Raw genomic sequence first — 16,927 nt, 5'->3', positions numbered from 1 at the left:
GTGAAGGTAAACATTATGCATTTGCTTTGCAGATGTTACAGTTTCTAGTTTGGTATTTTGAAACCCCAGGAAGCTTGCTATGGCTATTACAGATCATTTTTGATGTATGTTGGATTCTTTACTGCTGGAAGCAGGGTAGTTGTGAATGTTCCTGTGTACTTAATCATTATTAACTATTATTGAGAAGTCTTGTTTAGTAAATTTGACGTCTTCAATGTATTTGAATAGGTCAGAATAAATATAGCTGGAAAATCCAGTTTCTTTCCTGTGGTCAAGATATTCTTGTTTTCTGCGTAATCAAAAATCACTTTTAATTATTAGAAGAAGAAACAAAAGTTACTGGGAAAGTGCTGTTAGCACAATGGCATAAAGATTTCCCATTGTTTATTCATTGTAAATGTAATTGTAGAAGTATTAGTAAGATGAGCCAACCCAGGCTCTAGAGGACTAGATCGCCCACGACTGCCAAGTATGGCAGTGGACACTCTGAAGATGAGGGACTGACTTTGATGCGGGCCACTCTCTAAGCCGAGAAGACCTTTAAGTACAAGTAAGTATTAATAAGACACAAGTGTTCCCTTCACACCTTTTTATTCTTATTTATGGCACCATTTGCAGTATACAGTACATTCAGATAACATATTACGCAATGTGAGTTATATAATATTTATATTGTTTCTTGTTATGAATGTGTATGAGGTAAAAAAGCAATTAATCCTCAGAATCAGTGGAGTTTAAAGGTTCATCCTTTTTTGCTAAGGTCAGGTTTCTAAACATTTTCACTCAGTATTTGTCAATCAACCCTGGGATGCGTAACACAATGCACATCTGCCTACTAGTAGATAGTGTTGTTGGGGTGACAGCAAAACAGGTACAGGTAGTAGATATAGGTGAAGGTATATTGTACAATGTAGCCATCTGTGTGTTACGTTGCCTACTAGGCAAAATGCCCTGATGCCAAAGTGACAACTGAAAGTGCTGCTGTGGTTACATAGCAATGTTGACTTAAACTCTAAAGGTCCTGAGTGACAATATCTGCATTGTCATCTTTGCATTGGGATTTGAATGCTTGTTACCTGCAGTTTCAAAGGCAACTGCAAGGGGGATTATTGCCCTGTCTTGTGAAATGCATGTACAGAGTCCTACAGAGTATAAAATTCTTTTAAAATCATTGCTCCAAATTTGATCCCTAGGACCAATTCCCATTTACAAACAACACAAACACTAATACCAGTCCTACTAACACATCACAACACACAAATTCCTACTCGCAAACAAAATATGGTACTACTAGACATGATCACTATGGAAGAGACAACCAGAATGCACAATTTACCGCTTAATCTACTTGTTTCAAGCAACAGGACTCCACCACAGTTACAGTTGTCATCACAGATACAGGTATGTATCATTCTGGTTATTTACACTAAGTCTTACATTTAATTATAGGTACATGTGAACAAGCCCTATTATACAATGTGTACTCAGGCATTCAATCCTTTTCTCAGGATTTAAAGATAAAACCAGTTGTTACATAGTAGCAAGTACCCTTTTCACAAAATAGACAAGTGTTTAAATCCTGATACATGTAGTCCATGTGCTGACATGATTGAATAATTTTATGTATTTCCTATAGGCTATAGGCAGTTACATATACCAACTCTGCTTGGTCCTATTAGCAGACATGTAATCATGTTCATGATTACATTAATTTTTTTTTTTTTACATGAATGTGTCTACAAGGTGACCCTGACTACACCATGTCATGTGACTTCTCCTCGGACCCTGCCTGTAGCCGAGAGGCCCCCTGTGGCTCAGAAACTGCCTGTCGCCGAGAGGTTCTCCGTGGCCGAGAGGTTCTCCGTGGCCGAGAGGTTCTCCGTGGCCGAGAGGTTCTCCGTGGCCGAGAGGCCCCCCGTGTTGGTGACAGCGACATCCCTGCTATCCTGTCCCCGCAGTCTTCTGCTGTCGGACGTTGTCTCGGGTTCCTCCTCAGACACCAGTTGATGAGCTTCTGCCACTCAGGGATAGGGGGAGCTCTTTCATCCCAAGATGGCAGGGGAAGCTTTTGGTCAACGTTGAGCGGTACAGCCTCGTTAAACTGGGACTGGTACTCAGGATCCTCCTGGAAGAAATCAACAGGTTTGAAATATGTTATCCATCTTTAATTCTGATCATTTTGACAACTTGAGTCATACTATTTAGACCACAGCAAGTAAATTTTATGGATGACATTCTCCGCAGATTCCAAATCTAATGCGATTGGGTGAAAAAAAACAAGGTTCCTACAATTTGAAATTTTGACTCAATCATTGTACAAATGGTGTTGATTCAGTAGGAAGCACATATTACACAATCAGCATCACATATCACTGCATCAAAGTAAGAAACAATCATTAAATCAGAGCCTTTTCTTGTCTCCTCTTTTCATAGTTATCTACCATCCACCTTCCAGCATGGCAACAGACATCTTTGCCCATTTTTGGCATGTTGACCACTGTCAGAAGGCAACAAAATTTTTTTTTCCCAAATCAGACAAATATTAATGCCCGCACTGATGTCATCCGTAAAAATTACTTGCTGTGGCCTTATACCCTTGGTAGATTTTGTAACACTTTGGGGAGGAAAGTATCATGCCTTTGCCAGATATTTTTACAGAAAGAAGAAAGGCACATACCGGATAGTAAATAGTCCGTCCGTACCACATCTCGAGCAGGATGACACCCATGCTGTACATGTCTGCACTCCTGTTGTACTTCTTTTGTGCCAACACCTCTGGCGCCGTGTAGAATGGCGTCCCCTCCTTTGTCCTGGCGTAGGCCTTCTCTGACTTGGAGCTGCCAAAATCAGCAAGTTTGACCACTCCTTCTGAGGACACCTGAACAAAATGGACCGATGCAATCTACTTTGTTTTTATTTTCAGATGCAGTCACTTTGATAATGTCATTCAATGCAGAAGAAAAATAGTACACACAATACACTAAAAGACAATCCATCATCCAGCTTTATATTGCTTAAGTCAATGATAAATGTTTTTTTGCCTCAATTATATGACTGTAGAGTTTCAAACTCGTACACTTTGAATTGGCAATGAAACAAAAACCTTCAAGTTTGGTGTTTTCCTTTGCCAGTGTGAACATTTCAATGTTTGGATTACCTGTACATTTGTACCTACAGATCATCAACAAGGACTTACCAGAACATTGATAAGTTTGAGGTCCCTGTGCATGTACCTCATCACATCGTGGATGTGCTTTAGCCCCTCACACAGCTGTATTGCCTTGTCTTTGGTGTAGCTGAAGGCTACTGCCTGCTGCTTTTTGTCAGAATCCCACCAGGCTGGGCTGTTTTCTCTGGGAAGTAGAATTGTAAGATGCTGTCGGTGTAGCTCAATATTGTGATTCAAGCCTTAAAAGCCACTAAGTACATTCAATTTGTATAAATTACAGGCAGTTTTTGTCATTGGACATGTGACAAAAAAAGGGCTTACCTTTTCTCAAACAACACTGCGTCCAGTGTTTTTGGGCAGTACTCCATCACCAAGCCCAGACTTGGGGTTCCGTTAGCATCAGTTTCACCATGGTAGGTTCCGAAGCATTTCACGACATGTTCTCCTTTCAGCTTCCTGAAAAAAAAGTGATTGAATGGCTGCATCAGAATGTTTCAAAGTGCATTGTCCCATTATCGTGTTCAACAAATGCTATTTTGTCCAGCAATTAACTACTGACGAATGCATAGATGTATAATATTCCTGTACCTGAGGTTTTCTAGCTCTGTGACAAAGTGCACCAGATGACCAGAAGGAAGCAAATGTTGGATCTTCACAGCAGCTGTGAACTTGCCTCCATCTTTGCTGACTTCAACGCGGTACACACACCCTTGCCCCCCTACTTCGAGACGATGCCAACTGGAGTCACCTGGTTTCCCGTGAGTAAGGCCAAACTCGTGTTTCTTGATGTTTGTAGCATATAAGCCATAAAGCTGCTCAGTCAATGCATCAACTTTTTCCAGTTTTGGTCCATACTTTCTTCTTACTTCTTCTGGTCTTGTCTCTGTTTTAGCATCTTGGATGAGTTCTTTATCAACCTGTTGAAGTTTGGGAATAGCATCTTTGCATGCTTTGAGATATTGGATAGGTCCCTCCAGGTGTTCTGTCACGGCCAATTCAATCTCTGTTGCCTCTATCATTGCATCAAACACGACGTTGGTACAGTGCCAGATGTATTCTTTCCTCTTGCCACGGCGTGATACCAGCTTCTTAAGATCTTTGTGAAAGTTTTTGGTGGTATCAGGGTTGAGACCAACCATGCTGGCCATCAGAGGGATGTGATAGAAGGCACTTGCAATAAAGTATGCATGTTTGAAAAACCCACCACATCGCATATGTTTGGATGGAAGGTGCAGGATGTCCAGCGTTTCTTCAATCACATTATTGTGCCGTTCCACCAAACTGCCATACTGTGTCTGGAACTCTTCCCTGAGTGTGATGTCTGCTTCACGAATGCACTGGTTGAAGGCTGATGCCTTTGGGTTACTCTTCAACTGTGACTGAATCTCGTCAGCAATGGCAGTTATCAACCTTGTTGTGCCAGTCACCTTAGGGAAGTCTTTCAGTACCTTCTGGTAGACACTGTCCTCAATGGCTTTATTTTCAAGGAATGTTCTGAGATGGCCCTCAGCTTTCCTCTTTGTAGCTGCCAACTTTTCTTCAAGTTTCTTCACGACCTTCTGTGCATGGGTTTCAAAGTTTTCAAGCCGCTTCTTGGCCTGTTCCCTTGCCTTCCTCCTTTCTCTCTGTGTTCCACATGCACTGTGCAGTTTCAGCCTAATGATTTGGGATGCCTTCTGCAACACAAGCTTTACATGCCTGCGAAATGCATGTTATGTACATGTAGATCAAACATATGAAAATTCTTTGAATGCATGAAATGTTAACAGGCCTGGTATAAACTGGTTGCATTGGTACATTGTAAGAAGCCTGTTTTGTTTAGTGTTGTTTATTTCTTATCCAAGAACCAAGAAATTGAATTAATGTGGCCCTATAAAATGTGTTTGGCCCTTGTTGTCTGAAAGTTTGTATTCACAGTCTAATGTTATATTATTAGACGGGGCTAAGCTCGAACAGGTGACTAGTTTTAAATACCTTGGGGTCACTATTGATTGCCTACTCAAATGGAACAAACATTTCAAACATATGTACAAGAAACTTGCTCAGACCATTGGCATTATTAAGCACTTGAAACCCTACCTAAACAGACAAGCCCTAGATGTAATGTACACAACGCTATTCATTCCGCACATACAGTACTGTAGCACTGTCTGGGACACGGCAGGGAAGGGATACATTGAAAATTTGCAAAAGCTACAAAACAGGGTGGGTCGGGTGATTCTGGGCTGTGACAGGCGAACGTCTACCTCAACCCTTCCAGGATCGAAATAATGGGTGCATGTGCACCTTAGTGCACCCAAATTTGGATCGGTGCACCCAATTTTTGACTGTGGGTGCACCGGTGCACCTAAATATTTTTGTAGTATTAAGTACGGTAAAGGTACAAAACACTGTAATTCCAACATTGCTGTGATGGAATAAAATAATAAAAAACCTTTGATGCACTGCTTGTTTGAAATTCTTGAGATAGAATTAGATTTACTTCAGTTTTTAAAACCCGAAAATGTGTCGGCGCAGTGCCGACATCGCGTTACCCACCAACTTCCGGATCCCGACTACAACACTGGACAAGAGATCTCTTCTTTCTCGTTCCCCGGTTTCTTGATAGTCATGTGACCAAAACATCGCGAACTCGATCGCTTCCGGAACTTTCCGACGCTTTTTGGGAGTTAGGCCACACCAACTTAATTTTTATGGATGACATCCGCGCGCGCATTGATTTTCGCCTGTCGCCCTCAAAAAAAAAAAAAAGATCACCTCCACCGAGGCTCTGGCCTGGCTCTAGACCTGGGTAGTCCATGCTAGTCAGCGACAAAACGGAGCCAAGCACCCAAGCTATCGAATTCGAAGCGCCACGATTCAAGAACTCAGTACATAAGTATAGTACCGATTCATAAATGCCACAAAAAGCCAGCATGTGCCGGCTTGTCGTATACGTCACTATGTACTGTCGGCAATTCACAATACCAGCTTTGTATTCCTGTGGTTCAGTAGCATTTTTATTTTTGGCCGGACTTTTTTTTTATTCGCCCGCGCGCACTAGTTTGGGAGTCTTCAGAGGATGTCATCCATAAAATTAAATCGGTGTGGCCTTACCTCGGGGGCATGTCATGTGACAAAATGTTGTTTTCGTGCATTTTTCGCTTGACTTCGATAATCTTCGAGGTCACATCGTCAAAATCCGGGTGTCGACAAAATTCGGCCATGAAATTCGTGGATTACAAAGCAAAACAAATATGTCGAGACAGACTTCGCTTCTACGGTTCCTTCAGCCGAGGTCCGATCGTGATGAAGACGAAAGAGATGTGGCAACAGCATCAGCCCAAGCTCTTCAAAACCCCGAAGGAAGCGATGAAGCTGGAAACCAACGGGAAACACGCCCGGACGAGCGAGAAGTGGACAGACCGTGCCGTGGGAGCGCCGAGACAGAGGGGGAGGGGGGCCGCCATGTGCTCTCGACAACACTCCCGGGCCCTCCTCCACGGCCTCCCGAGCTCCTTCCGACTGTCTAGTTCCGGGTCATCAGAGTCGGATTCCGAAACCGAATCAACCGAGGAGTCTAGTGCAAAAAGACATTTCTAGATTTTTTTATATATTTTTTTTCGACTCTTGCTACGATCATTTTTAGCATTCTTTACGTGTGGGATATTAATTGATATTAGTAATATTTAAGTTATTAATGTGCTTACTGGAAATATGTGGTGCACCCAAAATTTTTTTGGTGCACCTAATTTTTTTGGTTAGGTGCACCAGTGCACCTAGTCAAAAAAATGAATTTCGATCTCTGCCTTCTAAACACACTAAAATGGGTCCCAGTGGTTGAAATACGTAAGAAAAGCAAAGCTACTCTCGTCTATAAAGCTATTAACAGTTTGACTCCTTCCTACATCACTGCAATGTTCACACAATTATCACACGTGCATACTCACAACACTCGCCTCAGGGCGCAAGGAGGTCTTCAGTTGCCAATGACTAAGCTAGAATACAGAAGACGTGCCTTTTCTTCGTCTCGGGCGGTATTGTGGAACACACTACCACATCACCTAAAAGCAGCCAGGACCTTAGCAGCCTTCAAACAACTCTATGTACTGGGCAATCATTGATATGCAAATTCCAAGCCTGATTTTAATCTTGATTTCTTTTTTGTCCTACCTTGGTTCTATGTTATATGATGGTCAGGCTTCACTTTTGTTTCACTTATTTTGGTATTATGATTTCATGCGAAATGTATGCTACTTAAGTTACCTTGCTTTTGTATTATTTAGTAACTTTTGTAACTTTATAAGTTACTTTTGTTACTCCGTGAAGGAGGTCAGGACCTCCGGACGGAGTGTTGTAATCGGCTGATTTTTCATGTTCGCAGTCAAAACACTGGGTTCTCTTTGTGTAATCGGCACGCAATTTTATACGCCGTCTGCGGGCATGCCCGTGTTGATGCACAAATGTGTATTTTTGCCGTTGCTGCTTTCGCGGTCAATGTAATATTGCAGACGCACCCCTACAATTACGAGGTGAATTGGAATGGTCCAGAAAAACGCGTTGTTTGGAATAGCAGTGGGGGGGGTGGAACTTCATGCAGATACGGGGTGGTTCCAGATGTTTTAGCCCATGCTTAAGAGATGCCAAGTTTTTTGGAAGATGTTCGCAGCCAAAACGCATTCTTCCGTACGTCGCATTTCTGTGTAATTGGGCATGTGGTGTACCATTATGTCCGTGATGATGCACGTCTTTTTATTTTCACCGTAGCAGTTTTGATATTGAAGTAAATGCATATTTTAGAAACATCCCTACTTTTACAATCCTGTGGAATAGGCCGTAGGTTTAGGCAGTTGTCTGGTAGCAGAGGTTCTCTAAGCAGATATCCCGGGTATCTGACCGGCGGTAGTAACACTCGCGGTCCAGTCGCGCTTAATAAGTAACAGGCACGGTAAGACGGTGGGGTTGTCTTCGTTAATAGTGACACGACCATGATAGTCCAATCTTTATGTGAATGCAATGATTGTGTGTGCGTAATCAAAATGAACTTCGAACTTGAAGCACAGTATCTTTACACGCCCTGGGAGCAGTAATGGATTTAGGTCTTTTTATGTTTTATGCTTGTGACGCGCCCTCATTGTATTAACCGTTGCCTAATTATAATGTCTGCACAGTAGGTCAGGTCTGGCGTTGATGCTTGGGATTGTTTTTGTTGAAATATATAAAACTTCACGGAGGATTGTCGCCTATGGCTTCTTGTTGTTATTTGTATTAGTTTGAGTTTGATGTTTTTGTTTGGGGTCTTCCCCAGGCCCAGGGCTCATTGAAAAGCGCCCTACGGGCGATATGTATCCCCCTGGTTAAATAAATAAAAACAAACAAACAGTCAAAGAGCAGTTCCATCAGTCACGTGGTGTTTCTTTTAGTTTTTCTTTCACCTCCCCAAGCTGGCCGTGGTAACTGCTTTTTCTCAGTCCCCAAATGTTTCCCCATTGACTGACAAGCATGAAGCAACCTGTCCAAGGTGACCACCTGGCCAAGGTGACTGCCCTGAATTGGGTCTGCTCAAGGCCCAATTCCTGCCCATGGTGCCACATCATTTTGGGTCATGTTGATTATTGATGATAACTAAATGAACAATCATGAAAAACCAGCCAGTTTGCCTTGACTGCTGGATGATGTTTTTGTGCGACGTAAATTGCTCCAGGTGCCACCCTCACCACATGCATTCACCACAGAACTGAAGATGCTTACAGCATTTGACATTAAAACATCTCGACTTGGAAACCATTTATGCCTCAGACATGTTGTGAGGCGACCCTCTTCAAGGAGACCACCTGTCCAAGGTGACCACTTTTCTTTGGTCCGCTGGGTGGCCAGCTTGGACAGGTTTGACTGTACTTCAGAAGACAAAATTCCAAATAAAGACAGGTAATGGCACTTTTAAAGATCTTACCTAAGGCTTGTACCTTGTAGTTGTACTTGGTCAGGGTCTTGGGGGCACTGCATGGAGTGCCCCCACTATTAAAGATCTTTAAGTTAATAGTTACCAAATATTGCATCAATACTCTAAATTGACCATTTTAACTCTTTTAAGCGATTTACAAGATGAAACATAAAACCATTTGAGTTACTCACTGGTACTGCAGCTCAAGTTTGTGCTGCAGACTCTGTGGAAGCAGAACGTCTAATCCCTCCAGCAGCCTGGTGAACTCTGGAGACAGCTGACCACCAGGACCAACAGCCTGCAAACAAAACATACACTTTCTCAACCATTTTGCCATAAATTTGTTGTCAGACAATACAAATGCACTTTTCTTACTTTTTGAATCACTGTCAGTCAGTGGGCATCAATGTTACTTAGTTCCGGCATTGGTACTTTACATTGTGACAATGTCATTTGATAAAAGAAAAGACAACAAGCCTGTAATGTCACCTCTACTCTTCTCTTTACAATAATTACTTAAAGCTTATCCTCCAAACGACAACCAGACCACTGATGCAACCCTCACACAATGCCTGATGCATGAGTAGTGTTTGGACATGCATCTGTCGATGGACTTTGATCCATATGGCAAAGCATTACTTACTGTCTGTGCCACAGGCACACAGCACTTGTGCAAGTCGGCAAATTTTGAATGCATAAGCCAGACACATATTGTTAACGTGTTAACTTTTGTGTTGAGGAATAAGCATATCAGTCAGTGCTCAATGCATTTTACCCATTTTACCCCATTCAATGATGGAAGTACATTCACTCTTACTACCACTTTCATCCAAGCTGTACCTTATTGCATGACAAGAAGAACACTTGATCATCTCGCAGCTCTGGGAAGTGGCCCCTCAGTGTCTTTAAGTAGTCTTCCTTCACTACTTCTCTCTCCTCTCGCTGGACACTGTCCCACTTGTTGCAGACGAATATGGTGGATTTGAGGTCAAACAGAGACATGTCGAACACGTCCCCCCATTTGTGTTTCTGACACCACTTCAGCAGGCGGCTTAGCTGAAGCAGAAAGGACAAATTTTGTGTCTTCAGAATTAAAAATATGTGTGTGTGTGCATATGTCTTGTGTGTGTGTGTGTCTTTGTGTGTGTGTGTGTGTCTTTGTGTGTGACACGCGTGTCTTTGTGTGTGTGTGTGTGTCTTTGTGTGTGTGTGTGTGTCTGTGTGTGTGTCTGTATGTGTGTGTGTGTGTCTGTGTGTGTGTCTGTATGTGTGTGTGTGTGTGTCTGTGTATGTGTGTGCATGAGTGTGTCTTTGTGTGTGTGTGTGTGTGTCTGTATGTGTGTGTGTGCCTGTATGTGTGTGTGTGTGTGTGTGTGTGTGTGTGTGTGTGCCTGTGTGTGTGCATGTGTGTGTGTGCCTGTATGTGTGTGTGTGTGTGTATGACTGAGAGAATGAGGAAATGTTTGTTTACCCCATCCATATGCTCATCAGTCCCCTCCCCATCTCCCATGAAGCTGTTGATCATGTAGATGAATGCACAAGTGGACGACACTGCACCCGCCACTACTTCATCCATCTCTGTTGTTGCCAGGATCCCAGGGCCATCAACAAGACATATTCCACCCTGAAAAATATTAACCACGTACTTGTAGTTGTACAGGTATGTAAGTTCATATTTGTATCCATTTGTTTGTATCTATGTATGTAAGCTCTAGAAGATTTAGGAAAGTTGCTGTATTTTTGTTGTAGCAAAAAAGATTTCTATATAAATAGTTAACATCAAAGTTACGAAAATGTGGCAAAGGCTCTTTGAGAAATTATTGTGACAATCCACAAGCAAACCTTCAGGAATTCAAGGGGCCACTCTATGACCACCTTCTCTACCGCCTCTGCATTCTGTTGTCCCCTCTGTATGTAGGAACAAAGTTGATCCTTCGCATTTTTAAGATCAATGGTCTGCTCTCTGGTGCCAGCTGTTGGGTCTTTCAGGTAGACTGTAGCCCTCTTTACTTTGCCATGCCTGACGAAGCACAGAGTGGAGGTGCAGGCCAGATGGGACACCGGCAAGATGTTCTCTCCCAGCAGCAAGTTGAGGAGGCTGCTCTTGCCTGAAGAGGACTCTCCTACATCATAAAGAAATGCAGATGAAGTGGCATCAGCATCAGTTTCCCCATTATCCCCCCCCCCCTCCCATTTTTAAACCAACAGCTACAATGCATTTCCCTGTCTGCTGAATATGAAGTCACACAACAGGTACTGTCTGATCATTAAAGTTTAGACTTTTTAAAATGAGTGAATCAAAGCAAGAAAATGTTTAGAAATACCTGATATAATATCATACACTTATTTTACTTATCCCACTACCTACATGGTATGACGTACATGTACCTACTTCTGATATTTCCAACTTTTAAGTAAAAGACTTTAATAGAACCTTTATGTTTAATTTAAGTAAGATGTTACAATTACTAATATTAATTAGCATTACTTAATAATTATTTGCCAAATTGGTCATTTTTTCAGTTGGAGATGAGGTGTAGTGGAGAATATATTAACTAACCTATGACTAAGATGGGACAGTCGTCATTCTGCAGAAATGTCCTCACATCTTTTAAGAGATCTTGGCCGAAGACGTCAGTCATCTTTTGTTTGTCGTCATCTTCCATCTCCTCAACAAAAGCCAAGATCTTGCCACAGATTTCCCTTAGACCTTCCCGCTTTTTCATGTTCTCAGTCATAGCTCGCTGCAACATTTCTGTAATCTGCCAAAGACATTCACTTGTAACTCATGACACTGCTGTAGACTTTCTTTTATAAGCATAATGTACCTCTACTTGGAGAATATACATGACTTTTTTGTACAACTGGCATATGCTTTCCCAGAGACCTTCAAGTCATCAGAAATTTGTCCCATTTCTTTTTATCTAATGGATAGTGTTCATAAATCAAACGTCCCCAACATAGAGTTTTAATTTCCTATGAGCATCCCCAACATTGTAATAAAATTGTGGTAATCTCAAATTTGAAGCGTTATTGTAATTTGTTGGTACTGGTACCTGACCAGGACGTCTGCTTGTAGCTGCCGCTGCCCGTATGTCTCTGATCCTCTTCTTCAGTTCTTCTCTTGCCTCCTCTTTTTCCAGGTCATCAATTTCCTCCTTAGTCATGCCAAACTCTTCTCGGAGAAGCCGGATTACCTTACCAGACTTCATCTGGTCTAGCTCCTCCTCTGTTGGGAGGTCTGTCTTCTCTGCCATTGTTGGTGCCTATAAGATTCATAATTATTGTATATTACAGATTTTATATGACATTTTTGTGTACCAATTGATGGAAGAAGTTCACTGGACCCGTGGTTAAAAGGAAGTTTAAAAAATCAAGCTGCTAATGATTAGTTGTTTCCTCGGACGCCTCTGACTAAGGTACAATTCCAAGACGTTTGATAAATTATGACTGTCACAGTATTCTTATCTCTTGGTACCTGACCAGGACGTGTGCTTGTAGCTGCTGCTGCCTGTACTTCTCTGATCCTCTTCTTCACTTCCTGCTTCGCCTCCTCTGTTTCCATCTCCTCAGTTTCATCCTCAGTCATGCCAAACTTTTCTCGGAGAAGCCGAGTTAACTTCCCAAGCTTATTAATCTGGTCTATCTCCTCCTCAGTGGGGAGGTCTGTGGTGTTCGCAGACATTGTTGGTGCCTATAAGATTCATAATAGTATATTATAGATTTTATATGACACTTTTTGTGTAATAATTGTAGAGAAGTTCACAAAATGTTACAGCATGATTTTGGCAGCCCTGAGTGTTGAAAGATTAAGATTATTGTTGTTATTATTGCAGTTCATTTCCTTTCATTACAAAAATGGTGTTTGTTGCTGTTTTGATTCTTTGTACCAAGCTCCTTGCTTGTTGTCAACAATTATATCACGGTCACCATGATTTACAAAAATTATTGTGACTAAATTTAACTTCCAAATGCAACAATTACTGGAAATTCCTGTCATTTACCAATTGGGGTCTTCCTTTTTCAACAAACCATTCAACAATCCCACTAGTTTGCGTAATCCTGTTCTCTGAAGACTGCCTAGAGCTTCTTATGTTCTTTCTTAAAAAAAGGCCAGCGTTTTTCACCGCCACCGCTATAATTTCCAACCGCATTTTAAATGGATTTACAACAGTTAACGTTACTGTGCGAAAATATTAAACTATGCCGGACTTTGGACCCCTTCCGTTTAACACGGTAAGTTTCGTAAGCAAGCAAGCCCAGCTTAAGCCATTCGTCGACATATTTTATATGCAATTCCACGAGAGGAATACACTATTGGACTGACGTCCTACCTGGCCGTAGATGCTACTCTACTCTACTCTAAACTTTCCACAAACGAATTGGGACCCCACAAACCGGAAGTTGATTTTTGAGGTACAAATTTGCTGAATTTTCTCATTTTCTCCTGCAAAACATTTTGTTTGTGTGATCCACATATATTTTTGTTAGTTGTGAGTGAATTTCATTGAGTTTGAACGAAATCTAGTGGCGCTACTAAGGGGGTTGAGATAAGTTACTAGCTCCCTCCCCACACCACCCCACGAGACCTCAGCGCCACCCTTAAGGATTTATTCTTTAGAATTCTTTATTCTTTAGAAGCGCCCAGTTCACGTGCTTACCGCACTGCTTTAAAGTTCCATATGACCCTGTTATTACTACTGACTCTCGGATCTTTTCTTGGTTATACAGTACCGTTCGCGTTATAGTTACCCTAACGGCCGTTACTAACGCGTTTTTTCCCGTTACTTTTCCGTTACTTTTCCGTAAGTTTTCCGTAACTTTTGCGTAAGTTTTCCGTTACTTTTCCGTTACTTTTCCGTTAGACTTCTGCATTCATATGCAGGCCGCGGTAACATCACAGAATAATGGGAGGAGTACTAATTTACCTCATGCGGGGCGGGAAATTACCGATACACACCGCTGGAACAGCGGAAGGAACGTTGATCTAGCCTGCATTTTACTATATTGTAACGTTTAAAACGTTTTACGATCACCGGCGCAATTCAATTAGATAGACATTTTCTTTTGTCACTGTTGCCCAGGCAAGCGTTTCTATAGTTTGTCAACTTTGTTTTGCTGTTTTTCTCTGTTAAAAACTTATTTTACCACCGAATAAGCAAACCTAGATGATCTGAAGTTATAAATGCCCCGGTCCGCCGTACATAATAGGCGGCGGGCGTGAGGTAACGTTAGGGATGTGCAAAAACATCGTGGAAAATTCCTATAACACTCGAAAAAAGGCAGCATATTTACACGTGCCCACCAACATTTTTATGGCTAATTATTGACCAGTTTTGGGGAGTTTTGTTATGTCCTTGGAGTTTTGTTTAGAGTGGGACGGAAAGCCGTGCCGCCACTCCGACTCCATGCACTTCCGTGTTACATTAGTAGATAGTAGATAGTAGATCCTTTCAGCCAGGTAGGTATCCATCCAGTTTAGGCTGCTCGTTGCTCTACCGGACTGTCATTCCCGGCCTATGCGGGCAATCCAGGGCCGTGTGATTGTACATAATTGGATGACTCTCCATGTATTTATCAAGTCTGTTCTTGAAGGCATTTACCGAGGGTGCAGAGACCACTTCTTCAGGAAGACTGTTCCACCAGTTGGCCATTCTGCTTGTAAAGAATAATGCCCTAGTATTCCCCTTGAAGGTCTTCCTTGTTATTCTCAAGCTATGACCTCTTGTCCTTGAATCTGCTTTTTGTTGGAACAGGTTCTGTGTGTCAAACAGACCATGCATGTATTTGTACGTGTTGATTAGGTCTCCCCTAATTCTCCTGTAGACCAATGTTGGGAGTTTCAGAGTTCTGAGTCTATCCTCGTATTAAAGAAAGGTTGCTCAACCCCGGAACTCTTTTTGTGGCCCTTTTTTGGACTTTCTCTAATTCAAGCATCAGATTCTGTCGATACGGAGACCAAACAGAGGCTCCATATTCTAAATGTGGCCTAATCAGGGCTTTAAAAAGCAGGAGAAATACTTCTTGATCGATAAACTGAAATGTTCTCCACAGTAGTCCTGTTAACTGGTTTGCCTTGTTTGCAATTGTGTGTATATGGTCCTTAAATGTAAGGTCTTTATCCGTTAATATACCCAGGTCCTTCTCCGTAGTCGTTGCTGCTAGGGGGATACATTACGTTGTATGTGACTAACAAAATTACGCCAAAGGCACCACAAATCCACATGTACATATATTTTTTTCCCCGAAAATTCTTTTGAGTACGCATTTCGTCACTAGGATGTTGCTAATTAGTCGTAGAAATAAGGTAGAAACCAGCGTAAATGTGGCTCTCTCGAGATCATTTCGCGCGGGGAAGGGCGCCCCAGCATGCAACGGGCTTCGTTCTAGCCAATCACAGCGCAGGTCATCTAAGGTGAACCAATCAGAGCGTAGCTACTTGCATATTATAATGAGCATGCTGCACACAGGGCGGCAGCGGCCAGGGCGACCGGCCCTGAGTGCGCGGGAAATGTGTTTTGCAACTATATTTTTACGGGGATTTTCTGACGTTTGACGCTGACTTTGGCACGATATGATCGCACTACCATGTACACGCTACCGTAGGCGGCAAATGAGTGGTCATTTTTATATAATCGTCGAGAAATTTTGGCGTTATGCACCCGGAAGTGAGCCGATCTCAGTTTGCGTTCCCTCGATTTTTGACAGTTTCCCCCCTCAAAATAAGAAACAAAACTACCGCTATTAAATAGAACCATGTATTACAATTATCATTTCAACATGATAGATCTATACATATTCCTTTATTAACTATGATATCATCATGGTTGTGGAAAGTCCTCAGCTGGCGAACCGAGTCCTTGCGCCGGGAGTGACGGTACATTTTAAGCCGCTAGTACTAGTAAGCCGCGCGCCTTACAAAAATTATAATAATTTTTCTTTTGTGTCAAAAACCGCCGTGAATTTAAGGCATGAGTTACCGATTTATATTTCTTCTACGGCAGATATTTCTTGTTTCGTCACGTCCCATGACGTCCTGTGAGAGCGGTAGGCCGCCGCTGGTACAAAATGTACAAGACATCGTCTGCCCACTGCTACACTTTGTTGACATACATTGTATTACACAACGTAATTTTCCGCTAGAAATAACTATAGAATAGCATTAAAAGATAGCACAATTCGCTTCACACAGTCGACACATGGATAAACCACAAAGTTATTTTACGAATCACATGTCCACTTGCCTCTGGTGCTGTTATTTTTCAAGGGGCAACATCGCAACACATTAGCGGACGCCCCAGGAGGTGGCAAATTGCTATTGTCTTGTCGGCGCGCAAAACAAACATGAAATCCGACCCTATCACATTAACGCAAACGGTAACGCGTTAGAGATAATTTCTGACGATTTTCTAACCATTTTCTGACGAAAATCTAACCAAATACTGACGATTTTCTAACCATTTTCTGACGAAAAAATAACTCGTTAGTAACGGGGTACCCGGTTAACTATAACGCGAACGGTACTGTAGGGAAAGCAATCATAGAAACGATCAGAAGACTATTATGGCCAATAAAAAAAGCGCAATGATTACTTAGGAAAGGAGTGCAAAGCCCCCCTCCCCCACAAAACGCCGGCTGGGGCTTTAAGACTATAATTTAGTATAAATGTTACCTGTAAGGTGAGGAAGTTCAGCCGTTACGCACTACCAGCTGCAGGCTGCAAAAATTAACTAATAAAGGTCTTCAGTTGTATGAGGTGGTGACTGTGACCAAGCTCTGAGGACACATGGCGCGAAAACTACGAAAACGAAAATGATTCATCAAAAATCCCGGCA

At 42.2% G+C, this 16,927-nt stretch overlaps 1 protein-coding gene across 1 annotated transcript; it reads right to left on the bottom strand.

Moving 5' to 3' along the window:
• Nucleotides 1-1,753: 1,753 nt before the first annotated feature.
• Nucleotides 1,754-16,927, bottom strand: LOC109486905. The gene is made up of 12 exons (XM_019790812.1): nucleotides 16,765-16,927; nucleotides 12,571-12,786; nucleotides 12,149-12,358; nucleotides 11,653-11,854; nucleotides 10,935-11,215; nucleotides 10,564-10,716; nucleotides 9,933-10,148; nucleotides 9,284-9,390; nucleotides 3,491-3,625; nucleotides 3,197-3,353; nucleotides 2,678-2,878; nucleotides 1,754-2,125 (listed from the first exon to the last, which is right to left on the bottom strand). Exons 2-12 carry the CDS (start codon nucleotides 12,775-12,777, stop codon nucleotides 1,754-1,756), a joined length of 2,241 nt encoding a protein of 746 aa, XP_019646371.1. The 5' UTR covers nucleotides 12,778-12,786; nucleotides 16,765-16,927.

This window comes from Branchiostoma belcheri, unplaced genomic scaffold (genome assembly GCF_001625305.1).
Source record: "Branchiostoma belcheri isolate BF01 breed outbred unplaced genomic scaffold, Haploidv18h27 scaffold84, whole genome shotgun sequence".
Lineage (NCBI taxonomy): Eukaryota > Metazoa > Chordata > Leptocardii > Amphioxiformes > Branchiostomatidae > Branchiostoma > Branchiostoma belcheri.
Note: the sequence above shows the minus strand (reverse complement) of the source record. Positions and strands in the feature narration are given on the sequence as shown.